Source organism: Macrobrachium rosenbergii, chromosome 47 (genome assembly GCF_040412425.1).
Source record: "Macrobrachium rosenbergii isolate ZJJX-2024 chromosome 47, ASM4041242v1, whole genome shotgun sequence".
NCBI classification, from domain to species: Eukaryota; Metazoa; Arthropoda; class Malacostraca; order Decapoda; family Palaemonidae; genus Macrobrachium; species Macrobrachium rosenbergii.
Genome location: NC_089787.1, coordinates 23943124 through 23963123, shown reverse-complemented (window position 1 = coordinate 23963123; position 20000 = coordinate 23943124). Strand labels below are relative to the sequence as shown.

The window sequence follows — 20000 nt, the reverse complement described above, 5'->3', positions numbered from 1 at the left end:
TTGCATGACTAGAGGCATCTTACAATTTCGGTTTTCTCTGTCCAATTGTTGCGTTAATCACTGGTACCGTAATAAGGCCAACTTGAGCAGCTGCCCTTGAACACCTACCTTTCATATCCCAGTAAATAAATATATAAATGAATAAATAAATGAATTAATCTATCTATATTTACGGTCCCAAAAACACTGCAAATACGTTTGGTCCTGTGGTGAGAATCACTACAGCCAAAGTAGGTCTACAGAGTATCAAAATGTTAAGAACTAGTCTAAAGATTCATCTTTTATACCTAACCCAGTTTATCTACACCTAACCTAACCTCTCCCAGTGTCTCCTAAACATAACAAAATTATAATGATTCTTAGTTGGCAGAAAATATAAACTTCGCCTTTCATTCTTATCTTTCAGGTCTCCGGGACATAGCCGGTCGCATGAGGGCGTTGGAGGAATCGAGGCTGCAAGCGGCTGCCCGGGCAGAAGAGGTAAGTAGAAGAAAATCCGAAAACAATTCAATTTGAATGAGAAATGATGAAATAAGCGATTCCAGGAATAAATAAAAGAGACAGTAATCAAAAGAAAACATCCTTGAACTTAATGGCATTCAGATGTATTCTATTGAGTCTAGACCTTGCTTTAAGAGTGGATAAAAAGAAAACGGTATTCAGCCTGAATAAAAGATGACACGAACAAATAAAAAGTATGTTAACGGATGTTAATCTTGTCGTTGTTCTTTTGTCGCCTTTTTCTTTTTCAGTTACGAGGTCGTCTGTACGACCTGTCGCAAGACATCAAGAGGTTCGTGGAGAGGTGCACGCCGGAGGACGCCGAACTCTGCAAGTCCCTAGACCACCAGGGGCTGGAACTCGAGGCGCGATTTGATAGTGTAAGCCTGAAGCAATTTCTTTCTAATTTGAACAATCGTTTTGTAAACGAATAATGTAAATAAACTCGTAAGAGTTGTTTTACCTTGAAAATGTTTGTCTGGAGTGATTTAATGTTATACTGAATGCATATATAGGCCTAAAATGTTATGCTGAATTGAACGTATATATAGGCATAAAATATTTTTGGTACATATTAACTTAAAAGTATCACTTATTTTTGCTAATAATTTCCCCACGGGTTATTTAGTACTATAAATCGCGTGACACCTTCATTAACCTGAATAAAACCTCGTAAAAAGCAATGGAATATCTAATTTTATATAAAAAATCTAAAGGAATTTTTAATTTTTTTCCAGTTCTCGTTCTCGGAACAACTGCGCCATCTATCGGCGGTGGAAAACCACAACCTGACGGAGACGGCTAGGCACGCCCGCCTGGAATTCGAGAATATCCCTGCATATGTGGAGGTGGTCACTCGCCAGACGAGAGAGGGTGAGGGTCATTCTCTTTCTCTCTACTTCCTCCTGTCTCTCACTCTTTCTCTCGAGGGTATACGCTAGCTCTCTTCCTCTCCCTCTCTAATACATTCAGTAACAAATACTATCACGCACACGCGGCATCTCTCTTTTTCTCATCCTCTCTTTCTCTCTGCTTCTCCCCGTCTCTCGCTCTTTCTCTCAAGGGTACACACTAGCTCTCTTTCTCTCCCTGTCTCTCTAATACATTCAGTGAGACACACTGACACATACACAAATACCGTATGACTGTCCTCTGTCGTTCTCAGAAATATAGGCCTAGTGTATTGTCATTCACAGTGCACTAAGCAATTCATTTCAACTAATCGAAACGTTATTGCAACAAACGTTTCTGTTAGGCTAGTATGAGTATTATTAATCGAAATAAAATAAATAAACAGCATTAATATTTGGGTACTCACTTTCCCATGCAATAGGTCTCTACGTTGTTCAAATTTTCAAGGGTGTTTTGTTTAAATCTGCTTCTTAGGATTCGTTCTAAATTATCCAAAATTGACAACCAATCTCCATCTTTCGTCCTGTACTTTCTCAGTCTGCAAAGATGTAAATTCTCCAAGCAAATAACCAGACTTTACGTTGAATGAAAAAGAAAAAAAGCACAAGAAACAGTCAACAACGCAAGAGCTTATATAAGCCACTGAGTCTGACACTCAAGACTGACAGTTACTACTGTAGAAGCTGCCCTGTTTTTCCAGGGAAAAAATATTATTTGTAGCTGCCTGACGTAAGATGTTAATAGGTCAATTCCCTGCATAAATCCTACAATATAACAATTATTTCCCTGTCATACATTATCCATATATCGCATAGAGATAAACTACCCAAATTCAAATTGTTTACACAATCCGAAAACTCACCATATACAATTTCTTTTTCCTGATAACAGACGTCAAAAGGGTCGTCAGGAATTTCCGCGCCAGAGTGTACAACAAGGTCAGGGGTCTGGATGACGTGGCCTTTGACCTGGAAGTACGCACCAGGGACATGACCTGGAGGGTCGACGAAGCCGCTGCCAACCTGCAGGAACACGAGATCTACAGGTGGTACATCGGTCTAGGTAAGCGCTCTCGAGGTGCACACTAGAACTTGGTTCACTGAACTTTGTGATTAATGTGATGGAAAAGAAGACTGATTGATTGACTTGTGGCTACTAAAACTGGCGTCACAAGAAACGAAGGAGATTAAAAGAGAATAACGAATAGAATGAGGACTTAATGGATGAATGAATAGGGAAATTAATAAAAATTCATCGGTCTAGGTAAGAGCTCTAGAATCTACTAGAATTTGCTCTATAGAGTTTTATTATGGTATAAAATGGATGGAAAAGGAGTTTAAAAGAGGAGAACGAATAAAATGAGGAGATAATGAAGGGAAATGATTAAAATTCCGCCTTTTTCCCAGTCATCGCCCTGAGCCTGGCCTTCGTATGGACGCTGATGACCATCGGCCTAATATGCGGGTGCTGCTCCCACTCGGCCTCGCAGGCGCCCACCGAAAGATCGTGCATTTCCAACTCCGCAGGGCAGACCCTCATTTCGTAAGTTTACTTTCAAGGACTCTTTTTTTAAAAAGGGCGGTTTGCCGCTGGGGCGTGGAGTGGGGAGTGTCTTGAATGGCGACGGAGGGGCGCAGGCCCTCCTGTCGCGTGGTTGGTTTTATTGAAGTGTTTTTTTAAAGATAGGAATGGCCGGAACTGTGACAGTGCGACGTTTGTTGCCAATTTTTCGGTTACGTGGGATTCAATAATTAAAGTTTAAGACAAGCATCAAGTTTTTTTTATAAACAAACACAAATATCAAATGTTGTACTTAATTGAAGATTACTCACATATTTATCATAAATTTTATTCTATTTCTCCTTCTGTTGATGTTCATTCCTTTCAGTTCGTACTAGTATAAAATTTTTTAAGGCTACTTTTTGGTATACTGAAAGTGTGGCCTATAATTAAGTCCATTTCTCAATGGTTATCAAGGGGGAGGACCTCCATTTGGGATGTGATTGGGATTAGCAGATAGAAATTGCTTTTAAACTAATGTTATCTTAGTGTTATCTCCACCACCAACGCAATGCAAATACTTACAATCTTTCGTTTGTTGCCAATTTCTGAATGCATTATTGGACAGAAGCCACCTTACTGATCAAACGTCATGTATATATGACGCAAAATGAACTAGGAAAGATGCTGCATAATCTACATGAAAATCTATCATTTTCATTATAAATATCGAAAGAAAAAAACAAACCAGTGACAACATTAGGCCTAGAAAAACCCAAACCAAAGACATTATTCTTGATAGGCCTATATCAATTTTAACGTCATTTAAATTATATAAAATGAAATATTAATGATAATTGCATAATTGACCTGAACATTTATCATTTAAATTATAATTATAAATAAAAAACAAGCCAATGACAACAATAGGCCTAGAAAAACTCAAACCAATACGAACATGACTTCATTATAGGCCTATATTCATTTTAACCCTCTAGGTCAGTCTTCTTCATGTTCCTCTTCTCGGCAATCCTCTGGACCGCCGTGGTGGCTCTGTTCGTCGTGGGCGCCCACGCCCACGCCTTCATCTGCCACCCCCTCTACGAGGAACCTTACTTCCCGACGCTGACTCACCTCATTGACGAGTCAGGGATGGTGTCCCACGGGCCCCTCCTCAGCAACGTCCTCCACAAGAACAGGAATGTCCCTCTGAGCATCGGGCACGTTCTCAAGTGGGTCACAACGAGGCGTTCTCAATATATATATATATATATATATATATATATACTCTGTTTATTAATGAAATGATTTTACATCTCTAGGCCTATACTAAAATAGCACAGACTCTCCTGCCAGAGTTGTGGAATTGATTTGTTCATTGTTATTATGATATAAATATATACTATTGTTATTATTTTCACAACAGTCAGTGCAAGGAAGGCGAGGCAGCCTACCACGTCTTCAAACTGAACCACTACTTCGACATCGAGGCCGAGATTAACCCTCACACAACCCTAGACCTACGGGAACCCCTGGGGCGTCTCAACGTCAACCTGTCCCACGTGGAACTCCTGTCCCCTGAGGCCGAAGCTCATCTGGATTCCTTCTTGCGTTCCATCAGGATTGATATGGAGCCCTACAGGAGGAGAGAGAGAGAGAGAGAGAGAAGGCTAATTTGTTAATCTCAATGGCATGCCATTTTATTTTCAGTCTAGACAGTTTTTCTTTGCCAGTTTTGATAATGTATTGTTTAAATCGTTATGATTTACAATAATACATTATATATATATATATATATATATATATATATATATATATATATATATATATATATATATATATATATAATATAATGTATATTGCGAAAAAACTCCATGAAGAGACCAACAAATATTCATTCAAAATTCTTAACAACGACTTCCATTTTCAAATGATTGGGCCTAATTCTGTCACCAGTTGACAAACTACTATTAGCAGTACACATTGTAATTCCGCTTTTAACCACCAGATGGCAATGCTATTGCCAATACCCACCATAATTCCGATTTCACCCACCAGGTGAAAATTCTTTACCAATACTCACGTTACTTCCGATATTTGTCATCAGATGGAGAAGCCACTCGTCCGGAAGAGCCTGCCTGCGCTGACGGAGCAGATGCAGAACATTGCAGGTCAGCTGAGGTCAGTCAGTTCGTCTGCTGAGCTTTTTAGGATGGTGGCCCGGACGAGGAACCTCGTGAGCAACACTCTGTACCCACTGGAGAAACGCAAGGTGGGTGAGAGGGGAACCTGTCATATATTTTAGACTCAGCATCGGCCTAAAAGCAAGATAATCTTTGATAGAGAACTCTCCATTTATCTGGTGCTCCAAACACCAGGCTTCAAAGTAGACCTATATTACGGTAAATAAAATAACTTCAGCCTACTCGTAGTTCAAAGCACTGGCTACTCAATAATTAACAAGATAAATCTCTGTATAGTTTTAAAACAATACAGTGTCTCTGACATTAAATTGACTCATAGACAGGGTGCTGTAAGTTGCCAAAGAATACGTTCTTATTTTAATGTAGTCTCTGGGAATAAGTCTTATAAAAAACAATATTTCTATGGCAAGCTGTAGGCAGCTGAGTACCTCTCATTTCACATGTGTCTCTTGGACACAACAATTATTGCAGATTTTGAGCTTTTATACGTTTTGCAGGCACACCTTGCTGAAGGCCAGGCGTGTACACATTCATCCTTACTGATCAAGCTCAACAAACCTTAAAATAAAACCTTAGGGGATTATATAGATTTAATTCTCCTGTTTCTGCTCTTACAGGAAGACGTGACGTACCAAGTGGCAACTTTGGACATGGAGGTGATGCCTCTTCAGCGTCAGATCAACCAGAGTTCTGGTCACCTCAGGACAATCCAGTACTTCATCCATAACCACGGCTCCTCTTTGGCTGCTTCAGTAAGTATTAGCTTGTTAGGGCGTCTCAAGATGAACTCAATACCTGCACCCTCTGTTTTTACAGCTCAGTAACTATAAGTTCAGCTTTTCCTTGCTCAGAGATAAACATTTTACGTGTTTACATTCCAGAAAGCCCGGGCTTACGTCGAGAGGATTCTGAGCTACCCTCGCCAGTACGCTGATCACGTGAGGAACTCAGCGCTCCACCATGTGGCTCCATGCACGCCCGTTTGGAACCTGTATGATTCGGCTCGTGGTGTCTCCTGTAATGGGATCATTGAACCTCTGGTGGGTATTCCTGGTTTGATATTTTATGTGCTCAGTTCCTATGATTCTTCATATTTTTTTTTATAGAGAACTGTTTACCATTATCCCCAAGACCTTAGACTTGGCATTTAAGCCTTTTGCAAACTTTTAAAAGCCCCAGAAGGCTAATGAAACTAATGGCAGATGAACCCAAGAACTGAGAAACACTTGCAAAGCTACCTTGCTTCTGAGCTGGGGTCTGTCAATACCAACTTGTCCTCCCTTGACCAGGGTTTCTGGCCAAGAATTTGGTCACTGCCAGTTTTGGTAAGTATAGTCTCAAATTATATCCTAAAATAGCAATTTGATCTGGTTAGTCACCTGACTCTGGAGAGCTTTCAAAAGCAAGTTGGTAAGAATATCAACCTGTCAAAGTTATGTCCTTTGTGTTTGAGTATTTTAACTCGGAAAATATTTCATATGGTATAAGACCTGGCAATCACTATTGTGTATGTGGAATGTTTAACAATGTTATTTCATTCAACACTGGTACAATGCACCCTGAAGATCTAATTTTGTCATATATCAAAGACCTTCGCAAAATCCACCAGCCAATTGGCCCTAAGCACCATGTTGAATAAGCTATATTTTGTGGATATATTTATCTTCATAAATTTAATACCTGAAAACAGTTTTTTATACCATCTGGTGGGAGCTTTCATAATTGCAACAAACAAAACTGCCCTGAAAACATTTGGGAAATGGTAAAGGTAACAAAAATGTTTGCATCACTCCCAACACATCATTGTCTTGTGTTTCTTTCTCAGACTGTAGCTTCACATAGTCTGAATCTAACAAATGCTGCAAATATAATTGCATTTTGCTGTCTAGTAGTGTTTGCCTTCTTGGATAGCCTACTGAACTTATTTTCCTCTGTGAAATCCATGTCTTCCAGAATGCTCTTTGGCTGGCTACCGGTTGGTGCCTGCTGCTGTTCTTACCGGCAATATGCATGAGTCTGAGCCTGGCACGTTTCTACCTACGTATGGACTATGACGATGATACTCTGCCCTTGTAAGTACAGCATTCATTATGAATAATCATAGTTTATGCATTTTACAAGTCAAAGACAAGGGCTCCAACATGATGCAATGTGAAGGGTAACCAAATGTAAAGATTTCTTCCATGTCTGAAACGACTATAGTTGTTCTACCTTTGTACTGAAGGTTAATTATAAAAACTTTGGCATCTTTCTTCTTCCTCCAGTTAACCTGATATGTTCTGAGAGTTTCTATTCAATTTTAATGCCTTATCTCTCAATTTCATCAGAACATTGTGATTAAACAACACTGTTCTGATTTCTGGAAATTTTGAATGTTTACAACAAGTACCCTTTAAATAGCAGTTATATTTTTAAGGGCGTTCCAAATGTTTAACTTTGAGAGCAATATCAAGACTCTACCTTTTTTTTACTATCAGGCAATCAAATGGCTCCCCTTCAGGATCTCAGACTAACGTCCATACAACAGAGTCTTCTGTTATGTGGGCCTCTAAGGATAATGGCAACAGGCCTTCACGGAGTTATCAAACTCGCCACCAGAATGGGTAAGGAAACAAAACAAAATCAAATTTTGTCCCATGACTTCAGTCACTGTTTCATGATTCATTTGCTACTTGTGTATGTCAAAATATAACTGATGCATTACATCTTGGAAAACACGTAGCATAACTTAGCAACTAGTCCCTGTAGTACCAACGTACCAGTACCAGGCGTGGGCTACAAGCTAGTGTGGCTGCCTCCCTCCCTCCAAATTTTGGTTACTGGGAAGAAAGACTCCTCCCTTGATTCCAGACCTCCTGAGGAGGAGAGAACCGAGCAACTTTATGCACCACCAAGGAGAAGGTCTCGTTCAAAGAGTCAGACTCGGTCCAGGAGGCAGTCTGGCTCCACCCAGCCCTCCCGAGAGATCTGTGACCTCATTGCCGGTGTCCAGGTGGCCACCTGGAGAGACGCCTGGAAAGCTGGTGCCAACTTTGTCACCATGGAGCTCGTGTCTCGGCACGTCCACCGATCCATTGACTGGGTTCACCACCACTGGAACGATGACCCAAGGGCACTCGCTGAAAAGCTAGCTGTAGCGGGCAGGGAAAACACATACCAAGAACCTGGCCCGCCAACAGACACCACTGAAAAGTCTGAGTGTGGTAACTGTTGTGACGGAACGTGACCCGCAGGTCCTTGTTCCAGCATCTGTCAGTGACACACCAAGGATCTGCCTCCTCTTCTGCACAAGGTAGAACTTATTTAGGCCCACAGTATGCCCACGCCCGTTGCTGTTATAGATCTGTTTCTTAATCGATACTAGATTATGTGATTTAGCGTTCCCCCCTTTTTACATGTAGATGTCTGCCACAAGGAGACTAACATTGTATGAGTGTGTCTCTTTGTTGTACCACTTGTGACATAGATTGACAAAAGTTTTACAAAACCGATTCAGATATGTAAATATTGTTAAATAGTTATGAAACATCCATGCACTTGTTGATTCACTAGAGAATCAATAGTTACTGTACCCCATTAGTGTGTTCTTTCACAGTGAGATTTGCTTTGCGCGATATGACGAAGACTGCATCTGAATGTACATTGCCAGAGAACAGTACCATTGCTGGACGTATTTTGCTTGCCATTTACCTAGAATAGCATAATGATTTCAAGTCATCTGACTAATGTTGGGGAATATCATGCACAAGTCCGCCATGCAAATTAGTTTGCTTAGCTTTAGGTGATGCTAGGTGCACTGGACCCATTTAGTTACACTTTGAATTGCTGTATAATTGCAGTCAGAAAATCTAGATAATATCTAGCTAACAGGGTATTGGTTTTCATTGTCACTCAGTTTAAATTTTCCTGAGGTAACCTTTAAAGTGCAAAATGATCTAGACATCAGCAAGTCTTTAAGCTTCACTTCAGACCAAGAAAAATCCTTCCTTATTACTGTTCTTTGGAATTGCAAACGTTCTCAGACCTCCTATTGTTCTTCAGGAACGTGCAAGTAGCTGACACAAGTTGACGGACATCAGTATTATTGTCAACCAGTAAAAGTTATCAAAATCCAATATTACCATATGCAGGGAATAACTTTGCCATATTTGAATAACTTTCAGCAAGATTAACTGTGGGGTCCAGAAACAGAGACATGGAATCAGTAATGACCATAGATAGATTAGTGAGTCTAGCAATAACCAGGCTGACTTGAAAACAATAGAAGGCAGAAGCACATGATGCCTTTAGCTTCCGTTGCGTACAGAGTAGAGGACAGAAATTGCCACCACCTAGAAGCGTAGCCTAGACAGAGCTCTCGCCAATAACGAGTAATTCCTCTCTGTAGGCCATTGCTGCTGCACACAGGTAGTAAGGTATTACTCTCCCAAGAATAATCCTTTGCAATCTAAAGTGACTTTACCTCTTCAGGAACGCGCACTGGTGATCGACAACAAGAGTCTTCAGAGGAGGTGACTGGCCAGGTTCTTTCCACAGGAACTCTGTGCATCAGGCGTCACTGTTTTAGAATCCTTGGAAGTTCTGCTACGTTCTTCTTCTTCAAACGGTCCTTTGGCCGACGACATTTTTTTTGTTTTTCGAGAGGAAGAGGACAAAGGCATTTTTGTATACTTGAAGTTATATAAACGTAAATGTACATGGTTCTGCTCTTCTTAGGGAGAGTCAGAGAGCACTCATTAGTTTGATTTCACGAATGAAATATATAGGGAACTAAATGAAATGTAAACTAAGGAATGGCGACTGGAAAAAATATGCCCTGCAAAGAGTTAATTGCATATCTGTTGGATAAATTGTTTTTCTGTGTCAAGTTGGTAATCCTGCTTGGAGGTAATGATGGCACTCCTACTTGGAGATCACAGACATTTTGTTGTTTATTTCTCACTTGCACAAGTAATTAAATTAAAAAAACCAAGAGATGATGTTTACAATATTATGATTCTTGATTTATGCACCGATATATAATATACCAACTCTTATAAATGACAACAGAATGCATTTATGTGTATAAGCCTTCAACAGGCGAAATAACTTGTAGGATATTTTCATTTGCCAGGTTCTAAAAAACCTAGAAAGGGTCTTTCCTGATTTTTACCTCCAGTAAAATGCAGCGGTTGTAATTTGTAAATATATTTTCTCATGCTTTTCATAGAAAAATTATGGACAGATTCTGTAGTTTAATTTTTTTTTTAATTGGACTTGTATCTTCAAAACATTGTGATAAGCGACCCCCTCTTAGCGAGGTGGGTGGCAGGCTATGTCTTTTTTTGTACGTATGTAGCCATTTTTAATAAACGTAAGGAATGAAATGAAACTCTCCTTCGTGAATCTTTTTTTTAAATTCCTTTTTTTCTAATCAAGTACTTGTTCATTTCGCAGAGGAAGACGGCGGAAGAGGAAGTCAGGAAAGGTGATCCTTTTTGTTTATGTTTTCCTGCGAATGTTCTCATATTCTTCTTCTTCTTCATTGTCCTGTGAGGAATTGAAGTCTTTCCGAGACGTCCGATTTCATGTCCGACACGGCTCTAGCTTTTTCTTTTCTCTCTCTCTCGTTATTGTTTCATTTCTTTAAAATTAAACACTTCCTTGATATATAATAACGGTTTGTGTGCAAATCACTTGAAAGATTAAAATGAGGATCAACACATGACATTCTTATTAAAATACATCGTTGTACTTTTTATTTATATTTCATCTCTGCTTTAGCCACTTTAGATCATCAACCTGTTCTGATGGTCGACACTTTTCTCACTGTCTGTCTCACACGTCGCAAAGAAGACACGCGTGTCTCTGCATAAACACCACAAAAAAAAAAAAAAAAAGAAATACATAATTTCTTAACATTAGATATTGCATTTAACCAATAAAAAAACAAAGGTGAGGTCCTGCAAGGCGAAGTGTACACGAGAACACCCCGAAGAAAACCACTTAGTTCATTGTCAAGGATATTATATAACCCCTTTTCCACTGGCTTACTCGTTCAGGCGTCTTCCTCCCGAGGTATAACGGATTCTTGGGTGGGTTGTAGCAGCCCACCATAACAAAACAAAGGGGATTCGTTTATTTTATAGGTCAGGTGATGTGGAACACCCTTTAACAACACCCGCTGTTGGGTCAACGGGGGTCACGACAGGTCATTTTGGTCAGTGTGGAGAATTATACCTGAATGTGTACGTATACCGACAAAATTAGCTTTTTTGTTTCTGCAATACAAAATGAAATTTTTTTTTTGGGCGAATTTGACGAAGCCTCTCGCGTGTCCCTCTAGTGTCGGAGGAACAACGGTGTAGCTACAACAACAATAGCAGCAACAGCAACAACAGCAACAACAACAACATGTATGATGACAACAGCAACAGTGATAATTGTAATGATATTGGAAATGGCAGAGATTGGAATAATAATAATAATAATAATAATAATAATAATAATAATAATAATAATAATAATAGTACAGGGTCAGTTGTGAGAGAAATGCTGGTAATAGGGATTCCAATAATAATAATAATAATAATAATAATAATAATAATAATAATAATAATATAATAATAATAATAATTATGGTACAAGGTAGTTGAAGAGAATTGCTATAATAATAATAATAATAATAATAATAATAATAATAATAATAATAATAATAAAAAAATAACATAAAGTTTAGCATTAAAAGTGATTCAGCATCAGAGCACAAGATATATTTACAATACCCTTTAACATTGTCAACTGTTACATAATGTTTTTGTACAAAGCATTTTATTTTTTGCAAAATTTATGCTTAACAAGATATAATGAAAAAACATATATAAAAACTCAGTTCCACACACATCTCATTATAAATGAAACGGCAAACATCATAAATTACACAAATAAATTACTATGACACAAAAAGCTTTATTTAAGTTATATATAATCCAAACAAACAATATCGTGTTTGTCTCTTGTCATCTTAAAAAGAAGAGAAATTAACGTTCTAATAACATTCAGTGCTGTGTCAACAAATTTCTTTTAAAGAATTATGAAGTGGTATTTTAATGTGGCACTATAAATGGAATTTTAATGTGGCACTATAAACAGAATTTCAATGTGGCACTACAAATGGAATTTTGATGTGGCACTATAAATGGAATTTTGGTGTGGCACCATAAATGGAATTTTAATGTGGCACTATAAATGGAAATTTAACGTGGCACTATAAATGGAAATTTAATGTGGCACTACAAATGGACTTTTAATGTGGCACTATAAATGGAATTTTAATGTGGCACTATAAACTGAATTTGAATGTGGCACTATAAATAAAATTTCATTGTGGCACTCTAAATGGAATTTGAATGTGGCTCTAAAAATGGAATTTGAATGTGGCACTAAAAATGGAATTTAATGTGACACTATAAATGGAATTTTGATGTGGCACCATAAATGGAATTTTAATGTGACACTATAAATGGAATTTTGATGTGGCACCATAAATGGAATTTTAATGTGGCACTATAAATGGAATTTTAGTGTGGCACTATAAATGGAAATTTAACGTGGCACTATAAATGGAAATTTAATGTGGCACTAAAAATGGAATTTTAATGTGGCACTATAAATGGAAATTCAATGTGGCACTATAAATGGACTTTTAAGTGACACTATAAATGGAGTTTTAATGTGGCACTATAAATTGAATTTTAATGCAGCACAATAAACTTGGTTATTATTTTCAGTTATGGTGATAAACATGTAATCACTATCTTTTGGAATCCTCTTGAGTATGGTCATCAAATGATTTTGCTGAGAAATCTGAAACAAGATCACAATCTCCTATAGTGACTGTGAAACCACTATAGGTGACTGTGATTCTGAAACTATTCCACAATCGTCTATAGTGACAAACTATAACAAAACCAACGTTGTAATGAGTTATAGCAACAAACAATGACCGAAAATATCATAGATGGCTATGAATTCTCAAAGCATTTTACAGTGACATATGGTGTCTCACAGCATCACAATCATAGTCTGTCTTGAGTTATGCAAGCCGGAATGATTTCACAATGACCTCTTCCGGTGACCCACATGACCTGACCTAACGGTTTGGTAGTTTATTTAAGGATCGAGGAACATTGAGACAGGAAATAAACAACTATACATCGGCTGGTTTCCACAACAGGATTTTTAAAGTATTTTTTGCTGTCAAGAACTTTGAATTAAAATTACGATAACCTTTTTTTTTAAATCTATTAATTTGGTTTCGTTGAGATTTCTCTCTTCTTAGCCTTAAACAAGCAGAATACTTTGCTATTTATGAAGGATTTAATGACAGATTTGAGGTCCTTTCCAAAATTATTTTTTTTAGGGTCTGAGACGATCGTGAAATTCCTCTTCCAAATTGTAGGAACCAGCAATAGCTATGCTATGGACATTATTGCATTTAACTAATAGCTCCAAAAATCCACTCATTTCATCAATTTTTCTCTTTTTTTGTTTTTTGTTTGAAACAATTTCCTTTTCCCTAAACAATTGCATATGATGAAATAACCAGTAACTGTGTTAATTATCTTTTTAAAGAGGCATCTATACAATATGTCTACATAACCTACACATGATATTATTATTATTATTCAGATTCGGAGCTCACTCGTAGTAGGCTGACAGATTCATAACAATATTTATATATTTTTTTTTGTGTGTGTGTGGGTGGGTGGGATGGAAGAATAACAAATCAAACAATGTTGTTCCACTTTGCAATGTTGACGCGACTTAAAAAAACTTTTTCAGAAAAATTTCCTGCAATGTGAGATCTGAAGAGCACACGAGGAATTCCTACGATACACGTTTGTTTTTTTTTTTTTATTTACATCCGGGACTTCAGACTTCTCGAGTATAAATATCTCACAAAAACTAGGATGCGAACAGAGAGAGAGAGAGAGAGAGAGAGAGAGAGAGAGAGAGAGAGAGAGAGAGAGAGAGAGAGAGAGAGAGAGAGAGGTTTAACAATCTAGGATACGAAATCGAACTTGGAATAAATACCTCACACACGAGAAGTCTTTCAGAGAAATAAAAGCAAAGAGAGAGAGAAACAAACTTCGATACGAACTCGGAAGCAGAATGTTTTTGACGTACATCTGAATGTTACAATATTATGTTCTCCTTGTAAACTGGCCAAACTCAGAAGAAGAAGACGAAGAAGAAGAAAAAGAATAGACGTGGATTCAAGAAGGAGATCAGATCGGCTTGTGAGATGAATATACTCTATTGGGGCCAGTCAGCCCGATAACAGGGCCAGACCCATTTCTTCTCTTGTCATTTTGATGAATTTATTTATTTATTTTTTTTAAAAGGCGTTTCATACAAACAAATCCTGACGTCCATAAAACAGAATGAAATTTATTCTGAATTTTCTTTTCAAGTAAGATAAGCGTCTTAGGACTTTACTAATTTTTTTTACCTGTATTAAAATGATTATCGAGAATCTCTGAAATCTTGACCTAAGGTCCATCAAGTTAATGAAATTAAGGAGAAACATTATCAATTTATCCATCAAGCTGATGAAATTAAAGAGAAACATTACCAACTTATATTATGTTCTGACTAATTCTGCCTGTTCGAAAGGCGTGCCAAAAATGTCTCAAGAGTTTTGACTCAATTTATTTTTAAAACTTATCTGTGATAAAAGAGAAGCATTACTGAAAAGTCTTGAGTTCACATCAAATATTACACAATTCCAGAAAACGTGTTAAACTATCAGGCAATCTACTTTATCTTCGACAGATGTAATTTTCTTTCAACAACACATCTCTGTTTTGTGTGACACTCCTTTAAGTATGGTAATCATCTGTTAATGATTATCTCTTTACTTAGCTTGGAGGATAAAAGTAATACATTTCATTTTTATTGTAAAACACACCTTTGAATATATATATATATATATATATATATATATATATATATATATATATATATATATATATATATATATATATATATATATACTTTCTTTCAAAAGTCCCGATTGACTCCTGATGTGTGATGTCCAGCTGTTATGCAGTGACAGCCTTGCTTCAATCTCGCTCACAAGAGAAGAAATGGATCTTAGTTTCCGAAAAGCAATGTAAAAGAGAGATACATTTCAAGCGCACAAAACAAAAATAAATAAGAAGTAAGTTGCAAAGTTGCAAAGTGTCGCGACACGAATCGCTCTCATCACGACGGGACTTTTTTGTATTCAACTTAATTCAACTTCCCCGTCATTTATTTAGTTCCCAGTCAACTATATATGTGTTGAGTCATGTATACATACAAAAGACCAAGTTTATTTATTTAATATTATTCTTTTTTTATTATTATACCTAGAGTAGGCTACAAACACTTGCTACTAATAACCGGGGAAAAATAATTTACAATATTTGAACCAACCTATGAGTGATAAATCTGTGTTAAAACTGCATATTAATATTTATTGTTTAATTACAGGTGCTTAGCATACTAACATCGGTACAGTCATTCGAGTTAAGATTACTTTGTGCATTCCAACGTAATTGTTCCTGAGTGAGGATGTAATGAAACGAATTACTTTTATTCACGTTTTTCGAGGGGGGGCTCTAATCTAGTCGCTGAGGACAGCTGTTTTATGTCAGTACCTCGGCTTCTCTGTTTACACCGGCGCGTTCAATGCGACGACTTTTTCGATTTTTGAGCGTGTGTTCCTCGGGACTGCTTTCGTGTTATTACCAGAGTCTTCTTCTAAAAGGACACAGGCAAATGAAAAACCTAAGACGAATTTACGTCCAAATGTCTGCTCGTCTCTCCACTGTATTGTAGTCCCTAACAGCTGACGAACTGTTTACATGGTAGCGTTCTGTCCAAGAATTTTGATTTGTTTCACTAGCTATATTATATAATTCATCTTCTAATTTTAATTTAGCTTTATCGTAAGGATGGCAAGAGCTGTTTTTTTTAGAGGAAGCAAACACACACACACATACATACACAAACACACACACACACACCAACTCTTCTCAAGGAACGCCCCCAGAGGCGTTAGGCACCCAGCGCCCGGTAGTTCAGTAAATGTTTTTTTTTTTTTTATCGAGATGAGCTGTTTCTTCCGTTCAGACAATCTACATTTCCCAGAGTGATCCGAATAGGTGTATGATGGGGTTGGTAAATTTTTCGGACAGTGACTAAAACAAAACGGAAAAGAAAATGAAGTGACCGAATATGAAAAATTCCAAAATGTAAACAAGAAAGGTATAGACCTAATAACTTTAGGATTCGTTCATGTCGCTCTTTGTATAATACAAGGAGGATAAATTCTTGAGAAAAAGAGAAACGGAAAATATACCTGATGTCCTTCAAAGGACAAAATTTGGTCCAATATAAAAATTTGGTGGAATATTCAGTAATATTCGTAGCCACAATACTCATTCGCTCATGTATGTCTCGAGTACATAAGTTGTCAAAAAGTACTAGTAACGTTCCCATTACAAATCTTACAGCATCCTTAATCAGCAACTCTATACAGTTCATCATGAAAGACGTTAAATATATTTCTCGAAGAGCCAATGGTCGGTCACGTCCCACGAATCGGGCTGGTACCAGTCAAATGTCAACACTGGATTTCACACAACAAATACGATAGACTCATAAACGTAACTGTGTTTGAAAAGTGATTTTAAAGTGACGACAGAACTACTCGTCATATTTAAAGTGATGACAGAACTACTCGTCAGATTTTAAGGTGACGACAGAACTACCCGTCATATTTAAAGTGATGATAGAACTACTCGTCAGATTTTAAAGTGACGACAGAACTACTCGTCATATTTAAAGTGATGATAGAACTACTCTTCAGATTTTAAAGTGACGACAGAACTACCTGTCAGATTTTAAAATGATGACAGAACTACTTGTCAGATTTAAAGTGATGGCAGAACTGCTCATCAGATTTTAAAGTAACGACAGAGCCGCTCATCAGATTTTAAAGTGACGTCAGGACTACTCGCCAGATTTAAAGTGACTACTCATCAGATTTTAAAGTGACGACATAGAAATACTCATTAGATTTTAAAGTGAAGACAGAGCCCCTTGTCAGATTTTAAAGTGACAACACAGAACTACTCATCAGATTTTAAAGAGATGACAAAGCTATTTATCAGATTTTAAAGTGACAACAGAACTACTTATCAGATTTAAAGTGATGACAGAACTATTTACCAGATTTTAAAGTGACGACATGGAACTACTCGTCAGATTTTAAAGTGACGACAGAGCCGCTTGTCAGATTTTAAAGTGACGACAGAGCCGCTCGTCAGATTTTAAAGTGACATCAGAACTACTCATCAGATTTTAAAAGTGACGACAGACCTGCACGTCAGATTTTAAAGAGACGACAGAACTGCTCGTCAGATTTTAAAGTGACATCAGAACTACTCATCAGATTTTAAAAGAGACGACAGAGCTGCATGTCAGATTTTAAAGAGACGACAGAACCGCTCGTCATATTTTAAAGTGACGACAGAGCCGCTCGTCAGATTTTGAAGAGACGACAGAACTGCACGTCAGATTTTAAAGTGACGATATAGAACTACTCGTCAGAATTTAGAGTGACTACATAGAACTACTCGTCAGTTTTTAAAGTGATGACATAGAGCTACTCGTAAGATTTTAAAGTGACGATATAGAACTACTCATCAGATTTTAAAGTGACGACATAGAACTACTCATCAGATTTTAAAGTGACGACATAGAACTACTCATCAGATTTTAAAGTGACGACATAGAACTACTCGTCAGATTTTACAAGTGGCAACAGAACTAATCATAAGATTTTAGTGACGACAGAATTACTTGTCAGATTTTAAAGTGACGACATAGAACCACTCGTCAGATTTTAAAGTGACGACACAGAACTACTCGTCAGATTTTAAAGTGACGACAGAACTACTCGTCAGGTTCTAAAGTGACGACAGAACTACTCGTCAGATTTTAAAGTGACGACACAGATCTTCATTTTTAGGAGTTTCAGATTTGGAAATTTCGATGTTGAGATATATGTGCAAAACGCGTGCTAAAAGCCAGCTATAATTTGTACAGTCTTATTTTTTTTTATACAATATAAACAACTTTGTGTACAAAAATGTTGTCTGGTTAAAACTATCCTGTGCATTATTATAATTATCATCATCATCATCAGTTTTCATGTGTAATGAATCAAGTGCAATATATTACAGCCTCCTGTGGATTACCCTATATAATTTTACATACGAAATTGTTTTAACATTATTCAAGTGCATCATCAGAGGGAGAAGATACAGAAGAAGACAGAGGAAGGAAGAAATGTTATAGCATCATTCAGCAATGTGTCTAAATCCCTTTGCTTAGAAGAAAAAGCCGTAACCGTGGTAGCAGTCTACCTAATCTTTAAAGTCTATATATTTATTTATATATATATATTTTTTTCCCGAATCATTTTATGAAACAACAAGTATCAACAGATCACTTACACATGTACATCAGAACGAAGAAAGACAGCGGGGAAAGGGGGGAAAGTACAAGGTTTCTGTACATCACATTGCCCCCTGTGCCTAAGCTGGAGGTTCTAGATCGAGAAGAGGGTCTGGGATGAGAACAGAGCCTGGACCAACTGGAAGACTGAGACTTATCTGGTTGGCTAGGGCAATCATCCTGGAAGGCTAGACCACCAGGAAGGCCCATACCAACCAGGAAGCTCAGTCCAACTAGGAAGTTCAGAGTGAAACTAACCAGGAGGTTGGCACCAACCAGAAGGATTCAGATCAACCACAGAGGGAGTTGAAACCAACCAGGAAGTTGTAACCGCTTAGACGGCCGAGATCGTGAAGCTGAGACCATCCGGAAGGTCGAGACCATCTAGAAGGTTGAGACGAACCAAGAGATCTACCCCAACTAGAAGGTCTAGACCAACTTTGCAGGTCGAGTCCACCTAGGAGGCAGGGGGCAAACTTGTGCGTTTTCAGGAGTTTGCAACAAATGATTCGAATAACAAACACGTCATGCAGAATCGCAGAGTCCCTCTCGAGGTACGGCGGCGAGGGGGAGTGCTGGAGCTTGTGGCGGTGGTGGTGGCGAATGATGGCGAGGCAGGGCTGCAGCAGTGATGGCGATGAATGTGAAAATGCTGGCGTGGTGATGACATTGTTGCAAGGTGGAGGAGACGTGGAAGAGTCAGCAGAGTCGAGACTTGAGGAGGAGGAGGAGCATTACATCATCCGCGGAGTACAAAATCTATTTCCCCGATTCACTCTGACGCCTGCCTGGCGAACAGACAGACAGACAGCCAGACAGACAGACACATCACTTTTTAATGATATATTGCTTCACTAACTTGTTCAACTTGAATCTAATGGCGGCAGCAGCGGTAGTAATAATAGCCGTAGTAGTGGCAGCAGCAGCAGCAGCGGCAGAATGATGAGCATGAGCGGCGTCAGCGACAGCGGTAGCGTGGGCAGTCGCCGCGGTTCTTTTCCTGGTAACTTTCGCGGCGGCGGCGGCGGCGGCGACGGAAGAGGCGTTGTTGTTATTGTTGTTGTTATAAGTAAACTGGTACCTACGGTTGCGTGCTTTATCTCACAATATCGTGCACTTGGAGTGTTCTATGACTTCGTGGAGTTCGTGCAGGTTGTGCGGCAGGGCGCTCGAGTGTTCGTGCGACTCCTCCACCGCCAGCAGCAGCTCCCGGAAGGCCGCCACCACGTGCCAGTTGCACTTCGCCGACACCTCGACGTAGGCCACCTTCCACTGCTTCCGGATGAGGCTGGCCACGTCGCGCATCTCGCGCTTCTCGCGGGCGTCGCCGCC

The 20000-nt window shown here is 38.4% G+C and overlaps 2 protein-coding genes across 9 annotated transcripts in view; one reads left to right on the top strand and one right to left on the bottom strand.

The window, feature by feature from the left end:
• The window catches only part of prom (prominin), a 32178-nt gene extending 21479 nt beyond the window's left edge, over nt 1-10699 (top strand). The window contains exons 6-19 of the mRNA XM_067090262.1: nt 407-480; nt 753-881; nt 1239-1374; nt 2305-2475; nt 2820-2955; nt 3912-4145; nt 4340-4559; nt 5018-5185; nt 5735-5869; nt 5999-6157; nt 7071-7189; nt 7595-7720; nt 7968-8409; nt 9588-10699. Of these exons, the coding sequence (XP_066946363.1) occupies nt 407-480; nt 753-881; nt 1239-1374; nt 2305-2475; nt 2820-2955; nt 3912-4145; nt 4340-4559; nt 5018-5185; nt 5735-5869; nt 5999-6157; nt 7071-7189; nt 7595-7720; nt 7968-8343 (2183 nt within the window). The 3' untranslated portion in view covers nt 8344-8409; nt 9588-10699. The remainder of the gene's footprint in view (nt 1-406; nt 481-752; nt 882-1238; nt 1375-2304; nt 2476-2819; nt 2956-3911; nt 4146-4339; nt 4560-5017; nt 5186-5734; nt 5870-5998; nt 6158-7070; nt 7190-7594; nt 7721-7967; nt 8410-9587) is intronic.
• The window catches only part of LOC136830653 (ras-like protein family member 10B), a 316363-nt gene that overhangs the window by 43357 nt on the left and 253006 nt on the right, over nt 1-20000 (bottom strand). For 2 of the 8 annotated variants that reach the window (XM_067090255.1, XM_067090256.1), the window contains exon 6: nt 12174-20000. This exon is cut by the window's right edge and continues 69 nt beyond it. The exons of 2 other annotated variants lie outside the window; for them this stretch is intronic. In XM_067090255.1, the coding sequence (XP_066946356.1) occupies nt 19770-20000 (231 nt within the window). In that variant the 3' untranslated portion in view covers nt 12174-19769. Of the gene's footprint in view, nt 1-1819; nt 2098-2275; nt 2408-12173 lie in introns of those variants that run through there. 4 more of the 8 variants (XR_010850694.1, XR_010850696.1, XR_010850693.1 and 1 more) reach the window with 4 other exon arrangements.